General features: G+C 42.3%; 2 protein-coding genes across 3 annotated transcripts in view; one reads left to right on the top strand and one right to left on the bottom strand.

Annotated features, from left to right (window-relative positions):
• Nucleotides 1-8968, top strand: part of LOC104345395 (6-phosphofructo-2-kinase/fructose-2,6-bisphosphatase 4) — a 36493-nt gene extending 27525 nt beyond the window's left edge. Inside the window, exon 14 of the mRNA XM_086470347.1 lies at nt 6080-8968. Within this exon, the coding sequence (XP_086326473.1) occupies nt 6080-6139 (60 nt within the window). The 3' untranslated portion in view covers nt 6140-8968. The remainder of the gene's footprint in view (nt 1-6079) is intronic.
• Nucleotides 8969-11924: 2956 nt separating this feature from the next.
• Nucleotides 11925-21655, bottom strand: part of PRKCD (protein kinase C delta) — a 29900-nt gene continuing 20169 nt past the window's right edge. The window contains exons 9-17 of one of the 2 annotated variants that reach the window (XM_086470533.1): nt 21378-21471; nt 19755-19888; nt 18894-19067; nt 18260-18351; nt 16648-16710; nt 14369-14507; nt 13340-13528; nt 12969-13097; nt 11925-12085 (exon numbers count right to left, since the gene is read on the bottom strand). In XM_086470533.1, coding sequence (XP_086326659.1) covers nt 11927-12085; nt 12969-13097; nt 13340-13528; nt 14369-14507; nt 16648-16710; nt 18260-18351; nt 18894-19067; nt 19755-19888; nt 21378-21471 — 1173 coding nt within the window. In that variant the 3' untranslated portion in view covers nt 11925-11926. The remainder of the gene's footprint in view (nt 12086-12968; nt 13098-13339; nt 13529-14368; nt 14508-16647; nt 16711-18259; nt 18352-18893; nt 19068-19754; nt 19889-21377; nt 21472-21655) is intronic. The other variant, XM_086470534.1, reaches the window with a different exon arrangement.

Here is a 21655-nt window from a genome sequence, read left to right as displayed (position 1 = left end):
GATTGAAGCCTTGTGTTTGTCAGCATTGTAGTGGCTTAAGTTCTTGACTTTTTCAAATGAAGGAGTCTGTAGGTTTTTTACTGAAAATAATTCAGGGGAATTACTTTATCTGTTGCCTGGGTCCCCTGTTTGGGCCAGAAAACAAGCACTGGGGTAAAATGTCTACTTTGCACCTCTGTCTTAGTCCGTGAGCGATAGACAGGGAGATTGCTCGTAGCAAGAAACCCGTATCTTGTTTTTGATTTTTGGGGGGGAAGGGGAGAGGAAAGATGTTAGTGAAAGGTGAGTTTGTTTACCACAGTATAAATCAAGTAAGACTTCGTGAAGCCTGACAGCACAAAGTTGGAAGAATTGGCAATGTTTTGGCCTAAAATGGGCCAAACCTTAGATCAAGATCTTGTAGGGGACTTCAGAACAGTTTATCATAGTCTGCTTTCTTGGTAGAAGGGAGAATACTAATTGCACAGTCTTTGGGGCTTGATGGGGTGGTACCACAGCAGGTGTGATTCCCGAGCCTGGTTCCGCACAGCGGCACTCAAAGCTGTGCTTCTAGAGCGAGTGTGTGGCTGTACTGGTGGTTTGGTTTTGTTTGGTTTTGAATAATTTGCTCCATTGAATATCTTTTTTGGTTTTCTTCTTTTTTTCCTTTTTCCTACAGCCTGTGCAAAATGAGGGGAGATCTAGTTGGTGGTGTGATCAATTTTGAACTGTTAAGGTGTCTGGGAAGATACTTTTCTGTTTTGTCAGGGGTAGTACATTGCCTGTAACACAAAATGAAGTCTTCCCTCTAGAAAGAAGTAGATGGCATAGTTCAGCAAAGCACTGAAATTTGCTTAATGGGTAGACGTGTATGTGCTGAAGCACATGTTTAAGTGGATTCGTGCTTGGGCCTGTAAAAGGCTTCCTCCTAAACATGAATGACTTGAGCTGTTGGTAATACTGTCATCATGGGATCAGCGATTACTGTAAATATGTTCTCCTGCTGTCTAGTTCTGGGTCACCAACCAGTCTGCTGCATTCTCAGGGTGTGGGGGGTTAAAAAAAAAAAAAAAAATCTCTGCTTTTAAATAAATGCAGCTGTGTACTTGTGAAGGAATCTGGTTGGGTTTTTTGTTGCTCTTACTGCTGTATGATAAATATTCTCTGCTGAATTTTTATTATTATACAGAATGTAGACATTTCCAGACCTCCCGAGGACGCTCTTGTAACAGTCCCTGCTCATCAGTGAATCCTGTATGCTGATCAGATGTTGAACTTGGGGTGCTCTTTTCGTCATACTACTTCAAAACAAATTGAAAAACTCCTCATTCCAATCACTTTGAAATAAAAAAGCCCCACCCAAACCCCAACTCCAAACCCAACCCAAATGTTTGTACAGCACATGACTTGAAGAAATTATCAAATCACAATAAAATTATTGCACTGGTTAATTTATTGTGGATGAGTTATCAAACATGGATCGGCTGTCACTGGAATGCTGGTTTTGTAAACGGCTATAATTGAAAGATTCTTCAGCATTAAGTTTTATTGTAACGGCCAGCAATCATTTAACGTTAGTTGCGATGTGTTTATGAAAACCATGAAACACAGCATCCTGTGTGAGACAAGAAAAAGTTGAAGTTTGTTTTCTAGGCACCAGTATTACCTATTTCAGTGCCCTTGGGAGTGATTGGACTGCTATGTAGCATAAAATAACAATCCATAGTTACTGTAAAACCTTAATCCTGCTGATCCATAGTGCTAATGCTCTAGATGTGCTAATTAATGATGTGCTGTTTGAAGAGGGTAGCAAGTTTTCACTTCGTTCCAGAACAATAATTCAAGGTACAGGAGTGTTTTTAATACATGACTTTTCTTAGCAGCTGTTCTGCATTAAGTAGGTTTTAGGTGTTGCCTGCCAGCAGAAGTGATTCTAAATTCCCTCTTTTCCTGCTTCGTGTACCATTTCAGAGCGTGGAAGCAGAGTTAGCTTGATGATTCTGTAGCTGGGTTGATTCCAGCAGGCGCAGGATCTCGAACCAGCAAGGTGCGCATCCTAAACTGAATTATGGCAAAACTTTTCACAGGCTGGAGAAGACTGCAGCTTGTTTGAGATGTGGTGCCATGCCTTGGCTGCTTTCTCTGCAATTTTGTAGTGGGCAAAACGAGGCAGCAGGAAGCATCTGTGCCATTGAAGCAGCTTCGTTTAAGTAGCATCAAGACTGGGGAAGGCAGAAAATCTCAGTGTCTTGCAACTGTCTTCTGGGCAGGGTGTCTTTTAGTCTTGAAAGTAAGCAAGAGTGGCATGTTGTGGAAAGCTGTTATCTGTTAGGTTTCTCAGGTTTTCCAAAATCCCCAAATTGGGATTTTTTGGGGAAAAAAAAAAAAAAGGTGTTACATATCTGCACCTCTAAAATTACACTGAAGTTTTCAGAGGTTTATAGCAATCGGAATGTTTGATATAACCAAATGACCTCCTGACCAAAAAGCTGTCTGCTATACACCTTGGTATTTAGTTAAATCAGTATCCCAGGATGAGCTGGGACTGAGGGAGCCCAGATTATTTTCCTCTCTCTGTCGTGACCATGGTGAGGGAGTATTTTGTCACTTTTCAGTGTTTAATTGCCCCAGCCACTTGGTACATGCTTTGCTGTGAAAAATGCCATGGAGGAGGAGATCAGAGCCTGCTGTACCTGCTTGCACTTTACTTAGTGAGTCCTCTGGTTACTTTCCCCTGGGAGTTGAAGTGATGTCCCAGGGAGGTCGCAGGGATGCTGGTCATAGTCGGGTACTGAGAAGCCACGCCAAGGCAGCTTGGAGTGCTGTCATCTCTGCAGGCCACGACTAAGGAAATACTGTGCAAAATTAAACTAAACCCATTAGGTTCTTGATGGAGTCAAAATCTGTGCAGGCGTCTACTGTGGAAAAACTGAGTTTTGCTGCTTGAAAAAGGAGCTTGGGCTGTTGGAGGAAACGGAGGGGGGAGATGGAAGGGTCAGGAGCTTGGCTGGAGAGGAAAGCTGGTCTTGCCCACTCTGCAGCCAGCAGAGGCTGCAGAGGGAGGGGAAGCAGCAGAAGCTGTTCTCTGTGCTGAGCATAATGCTCGTTGTGCTGCTGCATGCCACGGAGTGAAGTGGATATTTAAAAGCAGTTTCGCACTTTAAGGGGCCTCCTATTACAGCAGGATTGCTTAATAGTCCCCTCTGGCTTATTTTCTTAGTAAAAGAAAGGCCTGGTGCTGGGTGGGAAGCAGCAGTGACAGTTTGTGCACAGCTTGCTAAGGGAAATCTGGCTGATCAGAGTACTGCATTGTTCATGTTGTGTTGCTTATTTCTCTCTTCATGCCTGTGCTGGTTGTTCAGCTGTGCAGGGCCCTTATTAACTGCATCTGCTTTGGCTGTCTCCATGGCTCCTTCAGAGCCCCCTTCTCTAGAGGAGCATTCCTGCCAAATCTTGCTGTTTTGCTGTGGACATCGCATGTAGCTAACCAAAATAAAACTGAAATGGCTGACTCCATCCTGTTCAGAAACCCATAGCGCGTTGGTTTTGGGGGAGGCTCTGTTCTGTAGGAAAAAAAAGTATGGAGCAAGGGGGAGTATAGTGAGGAGGAACAGTGGTATAAGAGTGTATTTGGCTTAATCTGTGTGTTTTGCGCCTTTCCAGAGAGGAGTGGGTGAGATGGACCCTTGAGCAAGGCAGGGTGAGACTGCTCCTGCCCCGATGAGCGCTGAGCCTCCTTGGGGAGCAGCTTCAGAAGCAGCGAGTCTCTGCCCAGGCTGACTGAGGGAGAGCCCATATGCCTTGGCAGAAATAGTATTCAAAAAAGGTGTGTGGTGGTTCTGTTCCCACTCCTGTGTTTCCTGAGCCCTCCAGACCGTGTTGCTGCTGGTGCGTGGCAGTGGTAGTGCTTGCTGTTCCCAGGGCAGTGGTTTTGTCCAGGTGAGCAGTGGTAAGGCAGTGCTGAACAGTTGCAGGGGCGCCTTTTGGTCCCAAAAGTAAGGCTAAAAGCTCAATCGTCTTTCTAGGCAGCAGCACTGTTCTCATCGCACGGCTTTTCTCTCTTGATGCCTGTGGCTGTTCTGGAGGTGGGTACGATCCCAGCTGCTGTAATCTCATCTAATGGGGTTCCTGTGAGTAGGAATGCATTTACCATTAATGAGGATCTTAGTCCCTTTCTAAGCCTGAGTTCATCTGCTCTTGCAGTTAGGTATTCTATTTGTCTAGTAAGCCCTGGGGTGTGTTTGTTAGGGTTTATCCCAGAGTTTTGCTTCTTCAGTGTGAGAGTTCAGTGTGCTTCGCTTCTGTGACGTCTTCTCCTTTGCATTTACTCAAATTGAAGTACTTTTTGCTTTCAGCTTTCTTGACTGCATATTGATATTCCCGCTTGGGTCTGCCTCAGTTGCTAAAGTGCTGCTTTCATCTAATGCCTCTCATTGAGTTAAATAAGCTGTATAGTCTGCCTTGTCTTTACCACTCTGTTTCCTTTTAGTTTCATGTTATAGCAGTCTAGTTCTTGCTGCTTGTGGACTAATTTCCAGTAGCTCTGGATTCCTGCATATTGATGTTGTTATTTCATGCTCCATTTAATTTTCTTTGAATCAACATCAGATGCTCAGCTTAAAGGATTTCAGCCAATATTCTTGGAGTGCCTGTGGAGAGAACTCCACAGTCCCAAGGGATTTCTGGCTATGTTGCATCAGTTGCTAAGAAAAATACAAACAAATGCAACAAATGCCAGTATGTTTTGCTGTGGGGTTGTTTTTTCCCTTGTAGTCATGCAGAATATTACTTGTTTCACCAACTCCTCATGTTCTTAGACAGGTGCTGACACTTTCTGTCTGTCCTTTGCTGCAGAAGGGATGCTACCTGTAGAACTTCTTTCTGAGTTAAGGTTGTTGCTTTTTTTTCCTTCAAAGAGAGAAGTCAGAGAGTGGGTCAGGCAGTGTGCTCCTGGGTCCAGAGATTTCCAGGGCTTGGAAGGCTGTGCCCAGCAGCGCCGGTGTGTGTGTGTTCTCAGAACACTTGGTTGTGGTGTGTTTATGGTGGAAAACAGGGTGATTTACCTGAGGGCTTGAAGGCTCTTGAGAAAGGAAAGGGCTGGCACTGATGTAGGAGAATTGGAAAGGGCAGAAGTGATGTTGGCACACTTAAACCCCCAAATCAAGTCTGGTACTGCTTGTTTATCTCCTCTTTTCATAAGAAATGGCTGAAAATCCTAGAAACTGGAGCTGGGGAGGGGAATGACTTGATTTTTAAGTTGATGCATTTTGACTGATGGAGTTGTGTGCATGCTGTCTGAGAGTGTGCGCTGGGAGTCCCCCTCGCTGTGTACTAGTGGGGCTTTCCTTTTCCTTGGGTTGGACTGAAGAGACTTATTTTCAAAGTAAACTCCAATAAAGGTGGTTATAAAACCACTGAAACGTTATCTGATGTCAGTGTGACATCTGCCAACATCCCTATGTGTCCTGGAGTGCATTTAAACATTATGTTACCAGCTCTTCAGGGAGTTGTTCAGAGTTCTTTCAGTGATAGCTGCTTACAGACAGCATCAGAATTGGCTTTATAGGTGTTGGTGTTAAGGAGTCATTTCCTGGAGTGTGCTTGAAACAAGGAGCGATGGGCCTCCCTCCCTCCCTCCCGTGGTTTATGACCTTTGCTGTGGGGTTCTGTTTTTTCTTATACTATATGCATAAATACTAGAAGAGATAGTGAATTAGAAAAATGTGGTTAGAAATGGTGGTTAAAGTAAAAAAGGTCTTAAAACACGTAACATTGACCTACGTGCGGTGGACAGAGACTGATTGTCCTACCAGGCCTAGTGTCTTAAAGATGCTTTTCCACTGGCAGCAGAGCGCCTGCTTTTAGATATCCAAGGGACTTGGGCTCTGCGAAGCGCGTAGTGGCTGGGACGGGGTCTAAGCCTGGCTTCTGCCTTCTGCTCGCAGGCTGGGACCTCCCTTGTGTTTTACAAAACATCTTGAGGAAACAAGCATTAAAGCTTGCTCATCTTTTGCCTTGTGTAATAGCTGTGTGTTAAGCAAAACTACAGCTGACCGTGAGACCTTTGCTTTCAAATCTTTTTTTGTCTTTAAATTTGCAGAATGTAGGTGTGGATCGGTCGAGAGAAGAAGCTTTGAGGACAGTTCCTAACCACCTATAGCTCCAGTTCCCGGGAGCGGCAGCCCTTCCTCCAGTGCAGGAGCATTCAGTAGCAGCTCAGGTCCAGCAGAATGGAGAAGGTGTCGCTGTGCGCCGAGCGAGTTGAAATGAACACACCTCCCCTTCACTTTAAGACATTTTGAATGTGATTCAGCCTCTTGGGAGAAAACCTGTAGTTGTGGATAACTCCCAGGGCCGAAAGGTATCAGTAAAAAGATTTATTGGAAGTAGAGTTGGTTTTAGATTTTTTTGTACGTAAATTTGTGTAGTTTCAGTGGTTTTTTTATGGTTCATCTGTGGATACTGCAAGATTGTTAATTGCCTGTGTCAATTTTACTGTCAGATTTTAACTAGATTTTACGTTCTTTTTTTTAAGTGTTTTTCTAAGAGTTCCTCTTATTTTTACTGTGAATGATTGCCTGGAATTACATGGAGGTTTTTTCGATGGCATATTTAACATAGGTGAAATTCTGCATTTTGAGCATTGGAAGCTTCATGTTGCAAAACTACTTTAAATGGGAAAGCCTGTCAGCTCGGATAGCTTTGTTGTGTTCTAAATTGAGCTTTGGTTTGCCAACCAGCACTTAAAGTTTTCTGAAATGGGGAGAATTTCTCTGTGGAAAATAAAAGCATTAAAACTAGATTTGCTGCCTGAAAGATTCTGCTATTTTAGTAAGATTTCAACATCTTCCAGGGGCCAGCTGTAGTTTGGAGAGCAGTGAAAGGTGTAGTATTAAGCAGGGGACAGGAATGTAAGTATAGCTGGCAGCCTGGATGGTGAATAGAGAGAGAGGTTTCCTTTTTGCTGCAGTTCCAGCAGGGGATGAGCAGCTTTTCTGAGACTGGAAGGGAGGAGAGCAGGATTCAGACTGTCAAGGGCTGGAGAAGCTGCTTGTCTTATAAGTGCTGTGATATATTTTTTTTTTTAGGCAATTTTTGGAATGAATTTCAACGTAAAAGTATATGTTTCTCTCTTAAAGCCACATTTAATACATACATCAGGAAACAGTACAGAAAGGTTAGGTGGAGTTTAACCATTCTAACAGCTCATGCAAGAAAAACACCAGGAAAATTCTGACGTTATTTATACATGGCACACCTGCCTTGAGTTTTTTGTGTTGGTTTTAAGCATCTTCCACCATCCCAATTCTTTGCTGCTATTTTATACCTTGTGAAACTCCAGTGCTAAAAATGGAATTTTCTATGTCTGTTGCAGCCACGACCTTTTAACTGTACTAAATCGAAGCATATTTTGTATGTGTGTTACCAGACAACTGAAGCAAGCTGCCAGCACTGCTGCTGGCTCTTAGTTCTGAAACAAGGAGAACTATTCTTTGGTAATTGGAATGTGTTTTTCTAAGGACTTCTCTTCAGCTAGTTGAGCTTTTACCGTGTATGTTGTTGGGGTTGTTTGGTTGGTTTTTTTATCTTTCTCAATTCCTGTGTGAGATACCGGGCCCTCGTAACGTAGTTTTGCAGGCAAGGGCTAAATAGTCTTTTGTTTGTGCAGGGTTTATAAAATAACATGCTGCTGTTGTGATTATATATTTTTTTTTTTTAAATAAGCTAATTTCAGCAATATATTCAGCTCTGGAAGTAAGCCATACCGTATCCCTGGGTTCCATTTCAGAAGAGGAGTGTGTAGGGTACAGAATGAGCAGAAACACTTGCTTCAAGCGCTGCTGTCTAAAGCTTTGTGTGTGTGATCCATGCGTTTCATAATGCCCATTTCAGATCTTTATTAATTCAGCCATGTCTGTAGTTACTGTGTGAGGAGAGAGACACACAGCACTGCTCAGAGAAGTTAATTTATTGATGTGTGGTTAACAGCGCCGCCTTTGTGGCAAAAAACATAGAAGTAATTTCTACTCCCGATCTGATGTGTGTTCAGCGTGGGAAAGCAGGGCTGTGCTCCAGGCAGCCCTTGCTCCTCCAGACCTCCACCATCCAGCCACGACCAGGCGTGGTTAAACAGTTTTTAAGTTGAGAAAGTCAGAGTTCAGCTGTAGTCACAGAGCTCAAATCCTTGGAGCCTGTGTTAGAAAAGTGGAGTGTTACTGGCAGACTGCAGTACTTCTTGAGCTCAGACCTGGCTGCAGAAATGTGGTGGAAGGAAAGGTTTCCTCCAATGAGAGCTGAGCCCAAGCGCTGCATCTCTTCACTGGCAAGCACAGCCTGGCGTCTCCCCTCTCTCCCTTTTGTTGTTTTACCTCTCTCGACTTTCAGAGGTGCTGTAAAATTCCTTGAGGCTAAATGTTTTATGTATAGTAGGTATTTTTATAGCCTGCTTTTGAACATACTGTGATGAGTATTTTACTAAGTTGGGTGTTCAGTAAAAAGAATTGTGTACAAGTGTAAATAAACTCTTATGCTGATACTTGAAGAGAAAAAAAAAAAAAGTAGTTCTGCTTTAGGAAAGTACTGAATCACTGACTGCATCCGGCCCATTCTAGCTGGTGAGAGCGAGCGTAGACAACGAATATAGATTTGAAGCAAGTCCTCGGTTGTCCCCAGGTGTACCTGCCTTCCTGGAAAGGTGGTATTAAGAACTGCAGATTCTTGTCACTGTCTAAAAGCTGCCTCTGTCCCCCCTCCTGACAGAACCGTCACTGACAGGGGAGGTGAAAACCCTGATCCTGACCTTGTGTATCTGTACCCATGTTTATTTTACTGCCTTCTGACTGTTCAGTGTGCTTGCTAGCTCTGATGCAGGCTCTCAAATGGGATTAGACTGTCTTTTCTTACATCGTTGGCCTTCGTCCTCGTCTTTCAGACAAATGTAATCATTTGACCTTTGATCCGAATAATAAAGATCAAGTGTTACAACGTGTGCTGGCATGTGATTCTTTCTGTGCCCATTTGCAGCAGCTGAAGTGCCAGATGAGTGTTCTGCAGGTGAGCAGGTTTCCATGGCTTTCAGAAGCATAGGAAATGTAGCTTAGTTAAGAGAGCTTACACATAAGCGTAAGAATTAAGTTAATTTACCCCATTGCTTGCTTTTAATGTGACAAATAATTATAATTTAAGTAACAAATTCACTAACTGAGGAAGAAGTTGGAAGATCAGTTAAATAAATAGAAGTCAAGATTTGCACACAATGGAGGAGAAAGGTAAGACTTTATTAATTTCACCTGGTCATTGATATTTTAAGATCTGATCTACTCTCCAAGCTACATACTGTTCTTGTATTGTGTTCCAAATGCTGCTGCTTTTTTGAGAAAGCTGAAAGTCAACAGCAAAATGCTGCCTCCTAGTACAAATTTGCATGTACAGGTTAGGTAAGTGGCATTAAGTTTGCAGGGATACTTGTCATTCTGAAGGATAACAACACACAATTAGTTACTATTTTGTGGTTTAGAATTAGGTACTCAAATTTTCATGTCTTGTTGATCACTGTATACTTGGCTGGTAACCGCTTGCATCTCCTCTGCTAGGTGGAAGGAGTGTTCTCTTCATTTTTAATTCTACTGTGTGTTTATGTGGGGGAGGGAAACTTGTTTGTTTGTTTTAGAGCTTTTAGGCTGCTTTCTGGACAAAATTCTTTAGCACCTCCATCTCCCTGTAATACAAGGATGGCGCAGATTGCGATGCTTGAGCAAACCTGTCCATTTGCTGTCCCTGAGGCGGCCCTTGGGTGTGGCAGTTCAGCAGAGGAGGGCCCTGAAGGTGTACGACCCACCCACGGAGCTTTCATTTCTGATTGCTGTAATGAGCCGATGTCTGTGGCAGGGCAACTCCCTGTTCAGGTGGCGCAGTTAACACAAAGCCCGTGGCTAAACGGTAGGGTACAGGAGGAAATAGGAACTGCTCCAGGGAGGAAAGCTGTCTCTGCCCCGGGGTTGCAGGCGCAGTTGGGCTGCTAGAAAGTGCACCTGTGGCAGCAGGAGATGCTCCAGGTAAGTCAGTGAAATGCCAGCTGAAAGAGTTGCTGTGTGAAAAGCAGGGTCCCTCCTGAGCAGGTTTGGCACCTGTTGCTCCAGAGCAAAGCCTACTCATGTGTAGTGAGTAAACGTTCCCGCAAGCAACAACGTGTAATTCATTACAAGCCCAGCGCTGCTGGCAACCACAGCTGTTTGTGTACAAGCATCCACCACTCACCCCTGAAAGCAGAGTAACTTTCTAGGGAAAAATGGCAAAGCAGAGATAGCTGAGCAGGTTACTGGAAGGGGAAAAAGCCAAGTTTGCTGCTCTCAGTGTCACCACCTTGCAGTGCAGTGTTTGTTCCCCCTCTGATGGGTCTGTAAGAGCGTGCAGTGGTAGCTAGGTAGACCCTGTCTGTTTGGAATTGCCAGCTGTGTTCTGACCATTCCAGCCTTGGTCTACTGTACACTTAAGATGACGTCCAGGTCTGGCATTACTGGAATTACAACTGTAAGCTAGAGCTGTTCTTTGAAGAAAAACAAAGGCAGCACTGTATTTTTGTTGAGTCTCTACAAAGTCTTATTTGGGGGCAGGGGTGATGGCTTTCTCCTGCTCTTTCAGCGGGGTTAAGTCTGAAATAGCCCAGAAGCTACAGGGTGCTCCCAAGAGCTCCGTGGCATTGTATAACTGTTGGACAAACTGATACTCACCAGTACGTTTTTTTCCACCTGCTCAGTGGTTGAGAGAATTAAATCATTTGCAGTAGCGTTACAAGATACAGAAAGCTTTTGAGAAGCAAGGGTCCCTGCTTCATTCTGTGTTTTAGGAGCTGACTGCAAGGAGAAAAGAGTTTTAGAAAGAGCTTTGCAGTAATTAGGTTAACTTTCTTTCTTGTTAATGGTTAAAAATGAAAATTCAGAAGTAGGTTTTGCCACAAAGCACGATCTAGTTTTGGGCATGTTTTATGGCAACTAGAAGGAGCCACAGCTGCTGTATTTAACAAGCAAATAAAAGTGGAGGAAGGATTTTGTGTTTGCCAGTTAAGCAAGACGCTTCCTCTCCATTAGACTAGGCAAGGGGCACTAAGGCCCTACAGGGTCCTTACCTGGCGCTTTTCTCCTGGTGAGCTGCTGTGATCACCTGGCATATTTCTGTTACTGGAAAGTGGAGTTTGACAGCCGAGACTCGTGTTCCCAGGCAGAATGCTGTGGCTGCTGCCGGGTGCTTCGGCCATACTGTCTTACACTTACACTCCCTCAGAATAAATATTTAGCGTGATTGAGGAAGGCTGACTGTGCTTGGCACTGACTGCTCTGAGAGACGGGCTTTATGGAACAGCAGTCAGAGCAGCACGGAGGTGTCTCCCACAATAGCTAGTGTTACACTAGAGTCTCTGCTTTTGCCTCATTCTTCATTGATTCATTATCCCAAAAGATTTGTGTTATTTTTGTAAGTGATCAGGGCTTAGACATTATTTTACTGTAGTTTAAAAAGACAACTGGAGTTTAATTGTATATTTCTAGAAAAAAAAAGATAAAGCCATGAATGAAAGTTTAATGTAACTTTCTTTTAACTGAAGACAAATAAAAGAACCAAGGGCTCAAACACTTTTTAAAAAGACATCTTCTGTTCCCCAATGTTTTCTCTCGAGCAAAATATACAGCATATATATATATAAAACACACAACTATATTCAAGTACCAAACAGAATTTACAGTTTCCCAAATAGAGAAAATAACGCACATGATTCACAGACCTTAAACCCAATCATGCATAAAAGAACACTGCCAATAAATCAGCAGCTGGACGTAATTAATCACGCTACTGTGTATTATTCTGAAGTATTGACATCGTTGGAACACGTAACACTTGGGAGGTTTCGGTTTATAACATTTAACTCTGCTTTAAAGTCAGACTGTTCAGAGACTTACTTGTCTAAGATCTGTTCAAATTTAGGGTTAATAAAAGAAAATCCATCAAATGCAGACTGATCCATAGACTCAATCAGGTTTTTGTCACTGTAAGATAATTTTGGCTTCTCGCTCAGAAATTCTCTGTCGAAGTTGTTGTAGTCACTTGCTGACTTCTGTGTTAGAGAGGGAAGATAGTTGGAAACAAACTTTGTAATTTCTTCCAGAAGAAATTGCTTAAATACAAAAGGTTAGGAAGTTATTTCTTGAGCTCCTTCCTCTCCTCCCTTTTAGAGAATAATCTCCTTTTTGCATGTTTTAACAGTACTACAAGATCATAACTGGGCAATTGCGTATTGTTAACAAATAGCACCAGGTCGCTTTGGAGAAGAACCACCTGGGTTTGTGATAATGTTTTATAGAATTTTATTGACAAAAGCAATGCAGCATTTACATTTAAACTCAACATTTCTTGCCATTAACTGAAATTTTACAGTCTGTACTTTTTCAGAGAAAAAAGCGGTACCCTATTGCAGCTGCTTTGTGCCTGGATAAATTATTTGTGCCTATTTCATAGAAATTCACATTACTAAAGACAATGCTTTACACTCTCAACCTCCAAAGGTTATTGCTTGTGGGATCCTTATGCTTCCAGAGTTCCCATTTCTATGGGAACATGCAACATGAAGCCTTTATGTTCTTGAACAGGACAGCTCTCCTCCATCGAGTACATAAGTAGATTATAAAGAGACTGCGTTATGTCCAGATCATTTACCTGTACCACTAACGGGGCGGGGGGGGGACACACACACTGGTTTGGATTTGTAACGAGGTGAGGTGAAGCAGCAGCATCCCACAGTGATACAGACCGAGTAACACACGGTCTGTTCTCTAGATGTTTTTTCAGGTAACATTAGGTTTGTACATTACCAGCGGTTCTAAGTTTGGTAGTACAGAGAAGCATCTTTTTGCCCACTTGGAAACTCTAATGAGTAGAAATCACCCCTTACCCCTAGGCTGACACTTGCAGTACTGCTACAGAACAAATAACCCACGTACCACTTTTGGCCTGAAGGGAGGGTCCACCTCCCTCTTCTCTAGCGCCGTCCAGTTGATGGTTTTGAAGAAAGGGTGGTCTCTGATATTCCCAGTGACCCCAAGGCGTCTTGTTGGATCCCTTTCAAATAGCTGGAAGAGAAGATACCTGGTAAAGCCTGATGTCTGCTCAAAAGGTAGGTGGCAGTGGAAGAATAATGGCTATACTGCTAAAGGAACAGAAGTGGCTAACGGTAAACAGGCCATTAGTAATTAATCTGACCTGGCTTTCCCTTTGTAAAAGTAATTTGCTTGCTGATAAACAGCTCCTTTTAAAAGCCTAGATTTGTCCCTCCCTGGACAAATACAATCCACTCACCTGTCATCAGTCCTACCTTTTCTAATATATCTTTTGATTCCTTGGTAATCCAGCGTGGGTAGTGAGGGGTGTCCACTCGGATTGACTCAAACAATTCATCTTCATCATCTCCATGGAAAGGCGATTGTCCAATAAGCATCTCATACAGCAGGACCCCAAATGACCACCAGTCCACAGAGAATGTGTACCGCAAACCTTGCAGGATCTTGTTCCACAGAAGCAGCGCAGAGGAAGAAATGCAAGTAATTAGTAAAAGCCAGCAACATGTACCAAAAAACAGAACAGGGATTTTAAGTGAGAATCTTTAATAACTAGGGTATTTAGGGGGAGGAGGAAATCCAGCTATGTGACGAATTGTTAGCACTTATACACAGCCGTAGTTTTATCTTTGGCTGCTCCTTGTGGAAAGGTGGACAGCTCAGTGGGCAGGTCTTTGATCTCATGCAGAAATTTTCTCTGTTAACTTTAAATAACCATATAATTAGAAAACATCTGCTCTAGTTTCTTTGCAAGATGAAGGGAGAAGCAAGTAGCAATGAAAAGTAGATTACTACCAAGCGGCCTATGGCGTAGCTTATAGCTTTAAAAGCTAACTACCTTACGTGGACTACTTTCAAATCAGATAAAAAAACAGCTATAACACAGGGAATTTAACTTGGTGAGACTCCCCTTAGAAGCTGCGTTTGCTTTGAATTTTGGTTGTTTGCATGGGCACAAGTCTGCTCACAGTCTACAGTGCACGCACATCCGTTCTGTGGGAGCCCTGTGTGTATGCCAGCTGTAAAGGCAGAAGAGAGAACTAGCTGTTCAAAACCTGAACACTTGGACATTTCAAAACCATGGCTTTTTGAAACTTGCAGCTATAGAATATTTACAAGTCTCAAGTATCTTCTATAGAGAATTAAGATTTAGCTTTTTTGTCTGTGCTAATTAGAGTTTTACATTTCTGAACTATTAGTTTACAAAGGGGTGATTAATCACAATGGCCATTCTAACGCCGGTGTGTTAAATCTGTCCCTGCAGTGCGTGGCAGTGATGTACTGACCTCAGGAGCAATGTAGTCCGGGGTCCCGCAGAAAGTGCTTGCCTTGTTGTCACCAACAACATTTTCTTTGCACATTCCAAAATCAGCTATCTTGATGTGGCCTTCTTTATCTAGCATCACGTTGTCCAGTTTTAGGTCTCTGCAAAAAGTGTTTGAAAGAAAAGTTGTATTTTATTTTTGTATTCAGACGCATGCAGTTTCTTCACTGATAAACACCTGCCCTACATCATACAAAGAGGGTTTTCAAGAAAATAATCATCAATCAACACAATACATACAAAATAGTGCTTTTGTACTTTGAAGGTGGTAGGGAGAAGGGAAGAAGTCTCTCTTGTCAGTAAGTTAAAGGCTGAGGTGTATAGGTAGTGTGTGACCTTGTAATCCTCAACACTTGCTGTCAGCTCCAAAAGCACACCCCATGCTTCTGTTGCTTCTGGAAGGAGGTGTTAGTGCCCCCAGCTGTCATAGCAGTGCTGCACCAACTGCATGGCTGAGAGGACTGTTGGATCCTTAAAGCCTTTGGCAGGAGCGAATGTTCAAAGCCTGCCCAGCTTTTAATGCTACCTGTGACTTGTTCCTAGATACAGCACAAGGGTGTTCATGTGTTGTGGCCATGGTCTGTGAAGTATCCTGTTCATGTCATCTTTTTTCAGAATAACACTATTGAATCAAGTAAGAGCTTTTAAACAGCAGTTTCCAAAAGCTACATTCCCTCCCTTTGACTGTGATGTATTTTTTTTGTCCATCTGGCTGCAAAAGCATATACCAAGGAGGGCAGGCTGAAGAAAAAAATTACAGCCCTTCTGCTTACCAAGAAAGACTTGACTAGAACAGACAATTTTACATGAGAACAGGGCAGTCTTTTCTCCTTGGTGACTGAAGTTCCCAGTATCAGCTGCTTACACTGCTCAGACTGAGCTGCAGCTCAAACCAAGTCCCTGATCTAATGCAATGCACCATAAATCCTTCCCTGTTTGGACCTCAGCTGCTGTTCACCTGTGTAAATTCGATATATTTGAGATGGGGAATACTCATGGTAACTTAGGGCACTGCACTGACCTAGCTACAAGAAGTTCTAAAATCTTTTGTGTGGATGTACGCTTACATGCAATGCCTACCTAAACTGCTCCATTCAGGTTCTGCGATTATACTGGTAAACATCCTGTGTGAGATGTGGGGGGGGAAAGTACCTTTGGTTTTGCTGGTGTCCTCTTGGAAAATGGTACTGTTTCTCTGAAAATACTTTATACTCTGAAATCTCCCTCCACGAACATTCTAATTTAATGTAGGGAAATGTAACAGCAAGCCTAAAAATGCTCTAGAAAATCTGGGATTGAAGGATTTCACGCTGATGACAACATGTCCTACAGTTTGATCCTTTCCTGTATAAAAACCTGCAGGAGGCAGTGGGTATGTTAAGTACCTTTCTGGGTTATGTCTGGGTTATGGCTCTTTTAAGAATCATCTTTCTTCACCAAGGAGGATTCCTGTCATGTTCACCTCTTTACAAACACTTTGTGGAATACTGGTCTCTAACTTCAGATAATTGCTTTAAAGGATGGATGTTCCAACAGATATTTCCTGTTTCTATAAAGGAAGATGGACAATACCAGATGTTTTGGGGCACATTTACCTAACTACCCAGAAGTTAACTTGTGTAACTTGCTCTGAAGCATGCAGCTGTTACCCTTTGTAGCTGTTTGTTACAGAGGTAAGAGCTACCTGAGCGAGTAGTGACCAAAGAGTGCTTTAGAGCTGGGGGTGGGGTGAAAAGGCTGGAGAAAGGAAATTGAGAGAAAAACTAAATTAAAAAAGACAACTTCTGATCTCTCATAGCATGGGTATTTACAGTAAGAAGCACCTGATCAGGATCTGGTCCCTGATGTTTCAACATTCTGGTGAGGCAGAACTACTGATACTGTGGTTTCACACGGAAGGCAAAAGCAGATGACTTTCACCTCAGTGGTTTTCACAAGGCCAGCAGGAATTGATAGCCTCGGGGACCCTTGCCTCCAAACTAAATAGACTCATCATTTGAAGGCAGTGTTTAAGAATAACTGAAACAAAAGTGCTTTTGTCTAAGATAAATAACATTCCATCATTCTGGTTGCCAAGGAAAAGACACAGAGATACAGATTCATCTCGGGCATGTTAATGCCCTTGGAGTAACATCAGATCTGACAAGACAGCTTTCACTTGTTACATCAACCAGTAATTCAAAGATGCAGGAAGCGCTAAGACAATGTGCAGGTCCCACACTGGAGCTAGTTGGTACTCACCTATAAATAATGCCTTTGCCGTGAAGAAACTGTAGCCCGCATAAAATTTCAGCTCCATAAAACCTGGAAAGACCAAAACATCTTTTAATCTGTCTTGCTCAGTTAAAACATAGTCAATGCAGCTGGCTAAAAGAGCTGGCGTATATCTCTCTTCATGGAGTGAGTCCTGTACACTTCTTTAAACACTACTATACCTGTTTTTATGTAGCTGGATGCGGTAATCTGCCAGTTAATCCCTTCACCACACAGCCGTAGTATCTAATGCCAAACAGTAGAGGGGACACGACAGCAACTTGCCTTAATGCTTCATTCCACATCCCTTAGGGAACACTGTCCCTTCTCCACTCTTTAACAGTCCTTGTATGTTTTTAGTGACATGTTCATGCCTTTTGAAAGACAGCTACTGGGAGCTTGCTACGCACACGATGATTGCTTTAGGAGGGAGTGGGCACTGACGGCTAAGTTAGAAACGGACTTGACCTATCTCCTCTGCACCTGCCCAGTTGGAGCAGACAGATGGAAAGGTAGCTCCGCTTCAGGGGCATTCTCCTCAAAAGAGGAGGTGATAATTGAGAGGATATGAAGGACAATGCTAAAAGAATGCCCCCCCCCCCGTATTAAAAGCTTTCTTTTTTTAATTGGACAAATACAAAACTATTTCTGCTTCTGTATAGCAGAATAAACGTTGACCCAAAACTTCAGAAATAGGCACAGAGGACGCCAGGAAAGGCTGCCAGATGCGCAGATGGTTGCTGGAATGCAGGTAAGCTGTCCAGATTTCTGCTGGGAAGAGTGGGAAGGGACCTTGCCCTGACCTATAAAGCTGGCTGCCACCCAGCCACTATTTATTCCAGACCCCTTGATCTGATCCCATCCAGCCAGTGTTCCTTAGTACAGCACACAGGAACACAGGTAATTTTCCCAGTCTGGTTATGTAATAGCACTGGTGCTTACAGGTAGATCCACTCCCCTGCACTGTTACTTTTGAGGTCTTGCATGCGCCCGTTCAGTGATACAATTAAAACCCTCATCCTTTTGGGTGAGAGAGGTAGAAACTGACCTAGAACTAAAAAAATTATGATAGGTAAACAATACTACAATAGTTTTGCATCTTTCAAGTCTTTAGCTCCAGTGATCTTTAAGCCATAGGTAACTGACACAACTGCACTTGCTAAAAGCGCTTACCCATTTTATTGGTGTCTTGTGGAATGTGCATCGTGTCAACTTACCAATACTAGTAAGTAATATAAGTGGTTTTTTTTATCATGCTGTTTTCCAATTTTTCCATCCAAATATTGTCCTAAGAGACACTGAAGCTGTACCTTTTGCTTTTTATTGCTGGCTCATGTTGCAGTTTACTTAGCATCTCTAGGTACAAGCATCTCATAAAGTAAAACATCGCACTTCTAGGTAAATTAAGAAAACCTAACTCCATGCATCATTAAGTGAGCTTCCTGATTATATTAAACCAGTGCCTAGAAATACCTTTTCAACTATCAGCCACTGAAACTTGAGTGAAAGAGTGCAGGTAAGTGGTGCAGAACTAGAAGCAGTAAAACCACAGCAACTAAAATAATCTGTGGAGATAGGGACTGAAGGGTTGTGGACTTACGTTGCTCTGTAGAGATCAAAACGCCCCTTGTCTTGTATGTGGAACATCAGGTCTCCCCCGTTCAGGAACTCCATAACGAAGAATAGATGATCCTGTTTGCAAATAAACAGAGAAAGGAAAAATTACTGATGGTATTGCAACGACATATGAAGTAGCAATATGACTACTGGGGACCAAGAAGCCACTTTCCTCCTCTCCTGAAGTATTTCTCTATTTCGTGCACCCCTAAGAGTGTATGAGGCTCCTACAGATTTGAGTAGCCTGGTCTTGTATGGCGGAGCTAAACAGCTGATCTTGTATTCTTGTGGGTTTCTAGTTTAATGAAAATATATATCTTTAAATACACTTACTGACTGCACCTGCGACAGTCATCTTTTTCCCCCTCACTGAGGGTAAAGCTAAGATCAAGGATTTAAATTAAACTGCCTCTTATTCCAGATTGCACAGACATTTTCCTGATCTCATTCTGTTCTCATCAGTGTATGTGGGGGTCATACTCACATTTACTTCCTGTGAGGCCTGTGAACTACTGCACAGAGCATATGAAAAGGAGATTTAATTCTTGCATCACTAAGTTACTTTCACTTGACTGCTACACCTGTTGTGTTGCTTTTGCCACAGGGCTTTTTCTTACCTTTGTCTGAAACGTGCAGTAAAGATGTGTGAGAAATGGATTTTCCCATGCAAGTGCGAGGACCCGCTTTTCCACCATGGTACATTCCACATCATCATCAATTAGCACCACATCTTTTTTCAGAGCTTTGATAGCAAAGAATTCATTCTTCCCTTTCAGTTCAGCTAGCAGAACCTACCAAAAAATACGAGATTATAGCACAGGAAAGACACAGGAAAGACTGTTGTTGCTGTATCAGTAAGGAAAGTCAAAGGTGTTTATAGCAGGTGCAATGACAATTAAAAAAGCATTTAAGTGGCACAGAAGAGTGAGATTTGGGAAGGTGAATTTGCTGGGCATAGAAATGAGGAGACAGGGCTCAAGGACCACGTAACGCGAGCAGAGCAGCTTCCAGGGCATTTTTTCTGTCAATGACTCATCAGTGTATAAACAGAAGACTTGTAAAGCCTGTTCCTTCATTAGAACTGCAGTTTCACAGACATCAGCAGACAGAATCTGTGGAGCTCATGCTGCTCTCCCACGTCTCCCCGTGCCACTGCACTGGAGCATTATAAGGCTGTTTCTATACAGACTGTACAGACATAAAATATCCTTTTGCACTGTGGTGCTTAAAGGGAAATTCCTCTGCCTTGATACTAAATCACTGAAAAACTGTTGTGCATTATGAATCACTTCTGAGTTTAGATGAGATTCAGGCAATGAATTTCTAGTGTCTTTTAACAGAATTTGATATAGCTTTGTCAAAGGTTATCAACCCAAGCAGCTGTAGCAGTAAGACCTTTCTAGTTCATGAAAATAGCCCATCGCATTGCAGAGATCAAGCAAGGCAGTCACCTTAAGCTCTATAAGTTTGTTACATACCTTTCCAAAACTTCCTTTCCCTAGTACTTTATGGAAGACAAAGCTGTCTATGTTGAATTTTCTCCTGCTTGCAATTCGTGATGATGTCTTGGCTGTGCTTCCCTCCCAGAGTTTATCGTACTCGCTGCTATCTGCTAATTGAAACAGGGAGTTTAAAGTTCAATATATGCAGAAATACTGCATGACTCAGATTGCTCGCTAAGAACTAAGTACTGACATGCTATTTCAAGGCATCTGCTGCTGGAATACCAGCAAATCTAAACATAAAGGTCAGCTCCTGGAGTTTATAACAAAGTTTGTATTATGCAAGTGTACTTGATAGTGTTGGATTTGAGTTGAATCTGGGGTTGTTTCTGATGCTGGGTTTAAGCAATACTTAGGCATTATAAAAATTAAAGGCCCTAAGTTTCCTCTGTGACTAAGATACAGAGCATAATTTGGAGAAAAAGATAATTTACAAGGACTGCTGGTAAACAAATTATTTGTCTTGTTAACAGAACAGACTGGTCCCTCAGCTTGAGCAGAGAGGCCATAAAAAGAGCTGATTTATGCTCAATGCTGACTACGAAGCATGATCACATAGGTTAATCCTGATCATATCCTAAAATTAGTAACTGTACATTTTTATGGTGTTGTGTGGTGGTTTTTTTTTTCTTCCGCTGCATAGATCTGCTGGGTCACTAACAAGACACTGATGATAATCACGAGATGATACTGCATATGCCCCACGAGCTGCCCAGCATCTGTGATAACCTGGGGAGGAACCACAGTGGCTGCACCCTGACATAGTATTGAACTAAAACCACCTTTGCAAGAGTTTTTGGGGGTTTTTTAATACTGTTCTGGCAAAGCTGAACAAGTATGACAGTAATATCAAAATACTTTTCTTACTGGGCATTTCAACTGAATTAGTTCAATGCATGGGTGAATACATAAAATCCTGTTACCACTCCAAAACCAACCATTATCTCTTACTGAGCCTCGTGATTTCTATCTGGTAAAAAGTTACTTCTACTGTTGCATTTATTTTTGCATAAATTATCATAGGTTAGCAGTTACAAAAATAAGGCTTATACAACGCTAGATACAATACTATTGCTCTAGCAAAGTAAAAAAAATACAAAACCTTACTCTGAACCTGTAGAGATCGGATTCCAGGTACTACTAAAACTATTACAGCCATTTGATCTCAACTAGTATTTTGGCTACTTACATCCTAAAATAGATAGCACTTGTTATTGGTTTCTAATGGTTTGGAATGCATCATGGTAACTATCAATGTGCGTGACGTTTCAGTTACAGGAGCGGGGAAAGCTGTATGCGCATGGCTGGTTAGCGAGGCATCCTCCAGATCCATCCTGGGGAACGGCGCCGCAGTGAGTAAAGCAAGCATTTTGCAGAAAGGTAGGTATGCTCATAGACTAAAAACTATAGGTATTTTACAAAAGTTACATAAGCATTTTGTGTGGCTGGGAAAAAGTAAAAAGAAATACATGCAATTTTTTTTAACAATGCTTATTAAAAAAAATTGTCTAACATAAGGCAAGAAATAACTACTTAAATTAATAGCTTGTGCGGTCTGATACGTAAATGGCTAATTTAAGACACTGCAGCTTTTCTCACCTGTTGTATCTCCTGGAGCTCTAGGTTTCTTATCAAAATCTTGATAAATACCAACACTTTCTACAGATCCAGAATCAGACCTTCGTGTAGATTTCTGAGGAGGGGAACATTTGAAATTATATTTGCACTGTTACTTTAGAAATACTTACAACAGTAGCTGTTAAATGTAACATGATGGAAGTATAACATTTTCTTTTTTATTATTAACTCCTAGTACATATCTTTTCTCAAGAAGTCTGGTTTATAGTCTATTTAGCATCATTCTTTACAGCTTCAGA

This window comes from Leptosomus discolor, chromosome 9, assembly GCF_034619465.1.
Source record: "Leptosomus discolor isolate bLepDis1 chromosome 9, bLepDis1.hap2, whole genome shotgun sequence".
Lineage (NCBI taxonomy): Eukaryota > Metazoa > Chordata > Aves > Leptosomiformes > Leptosomidae > Leptosomus > Leptosomus discolor.
Note: the sequence above shows the minus strand (reverse complement) of the source record. Positions and strands in the feature narration are given on the sequence as shown.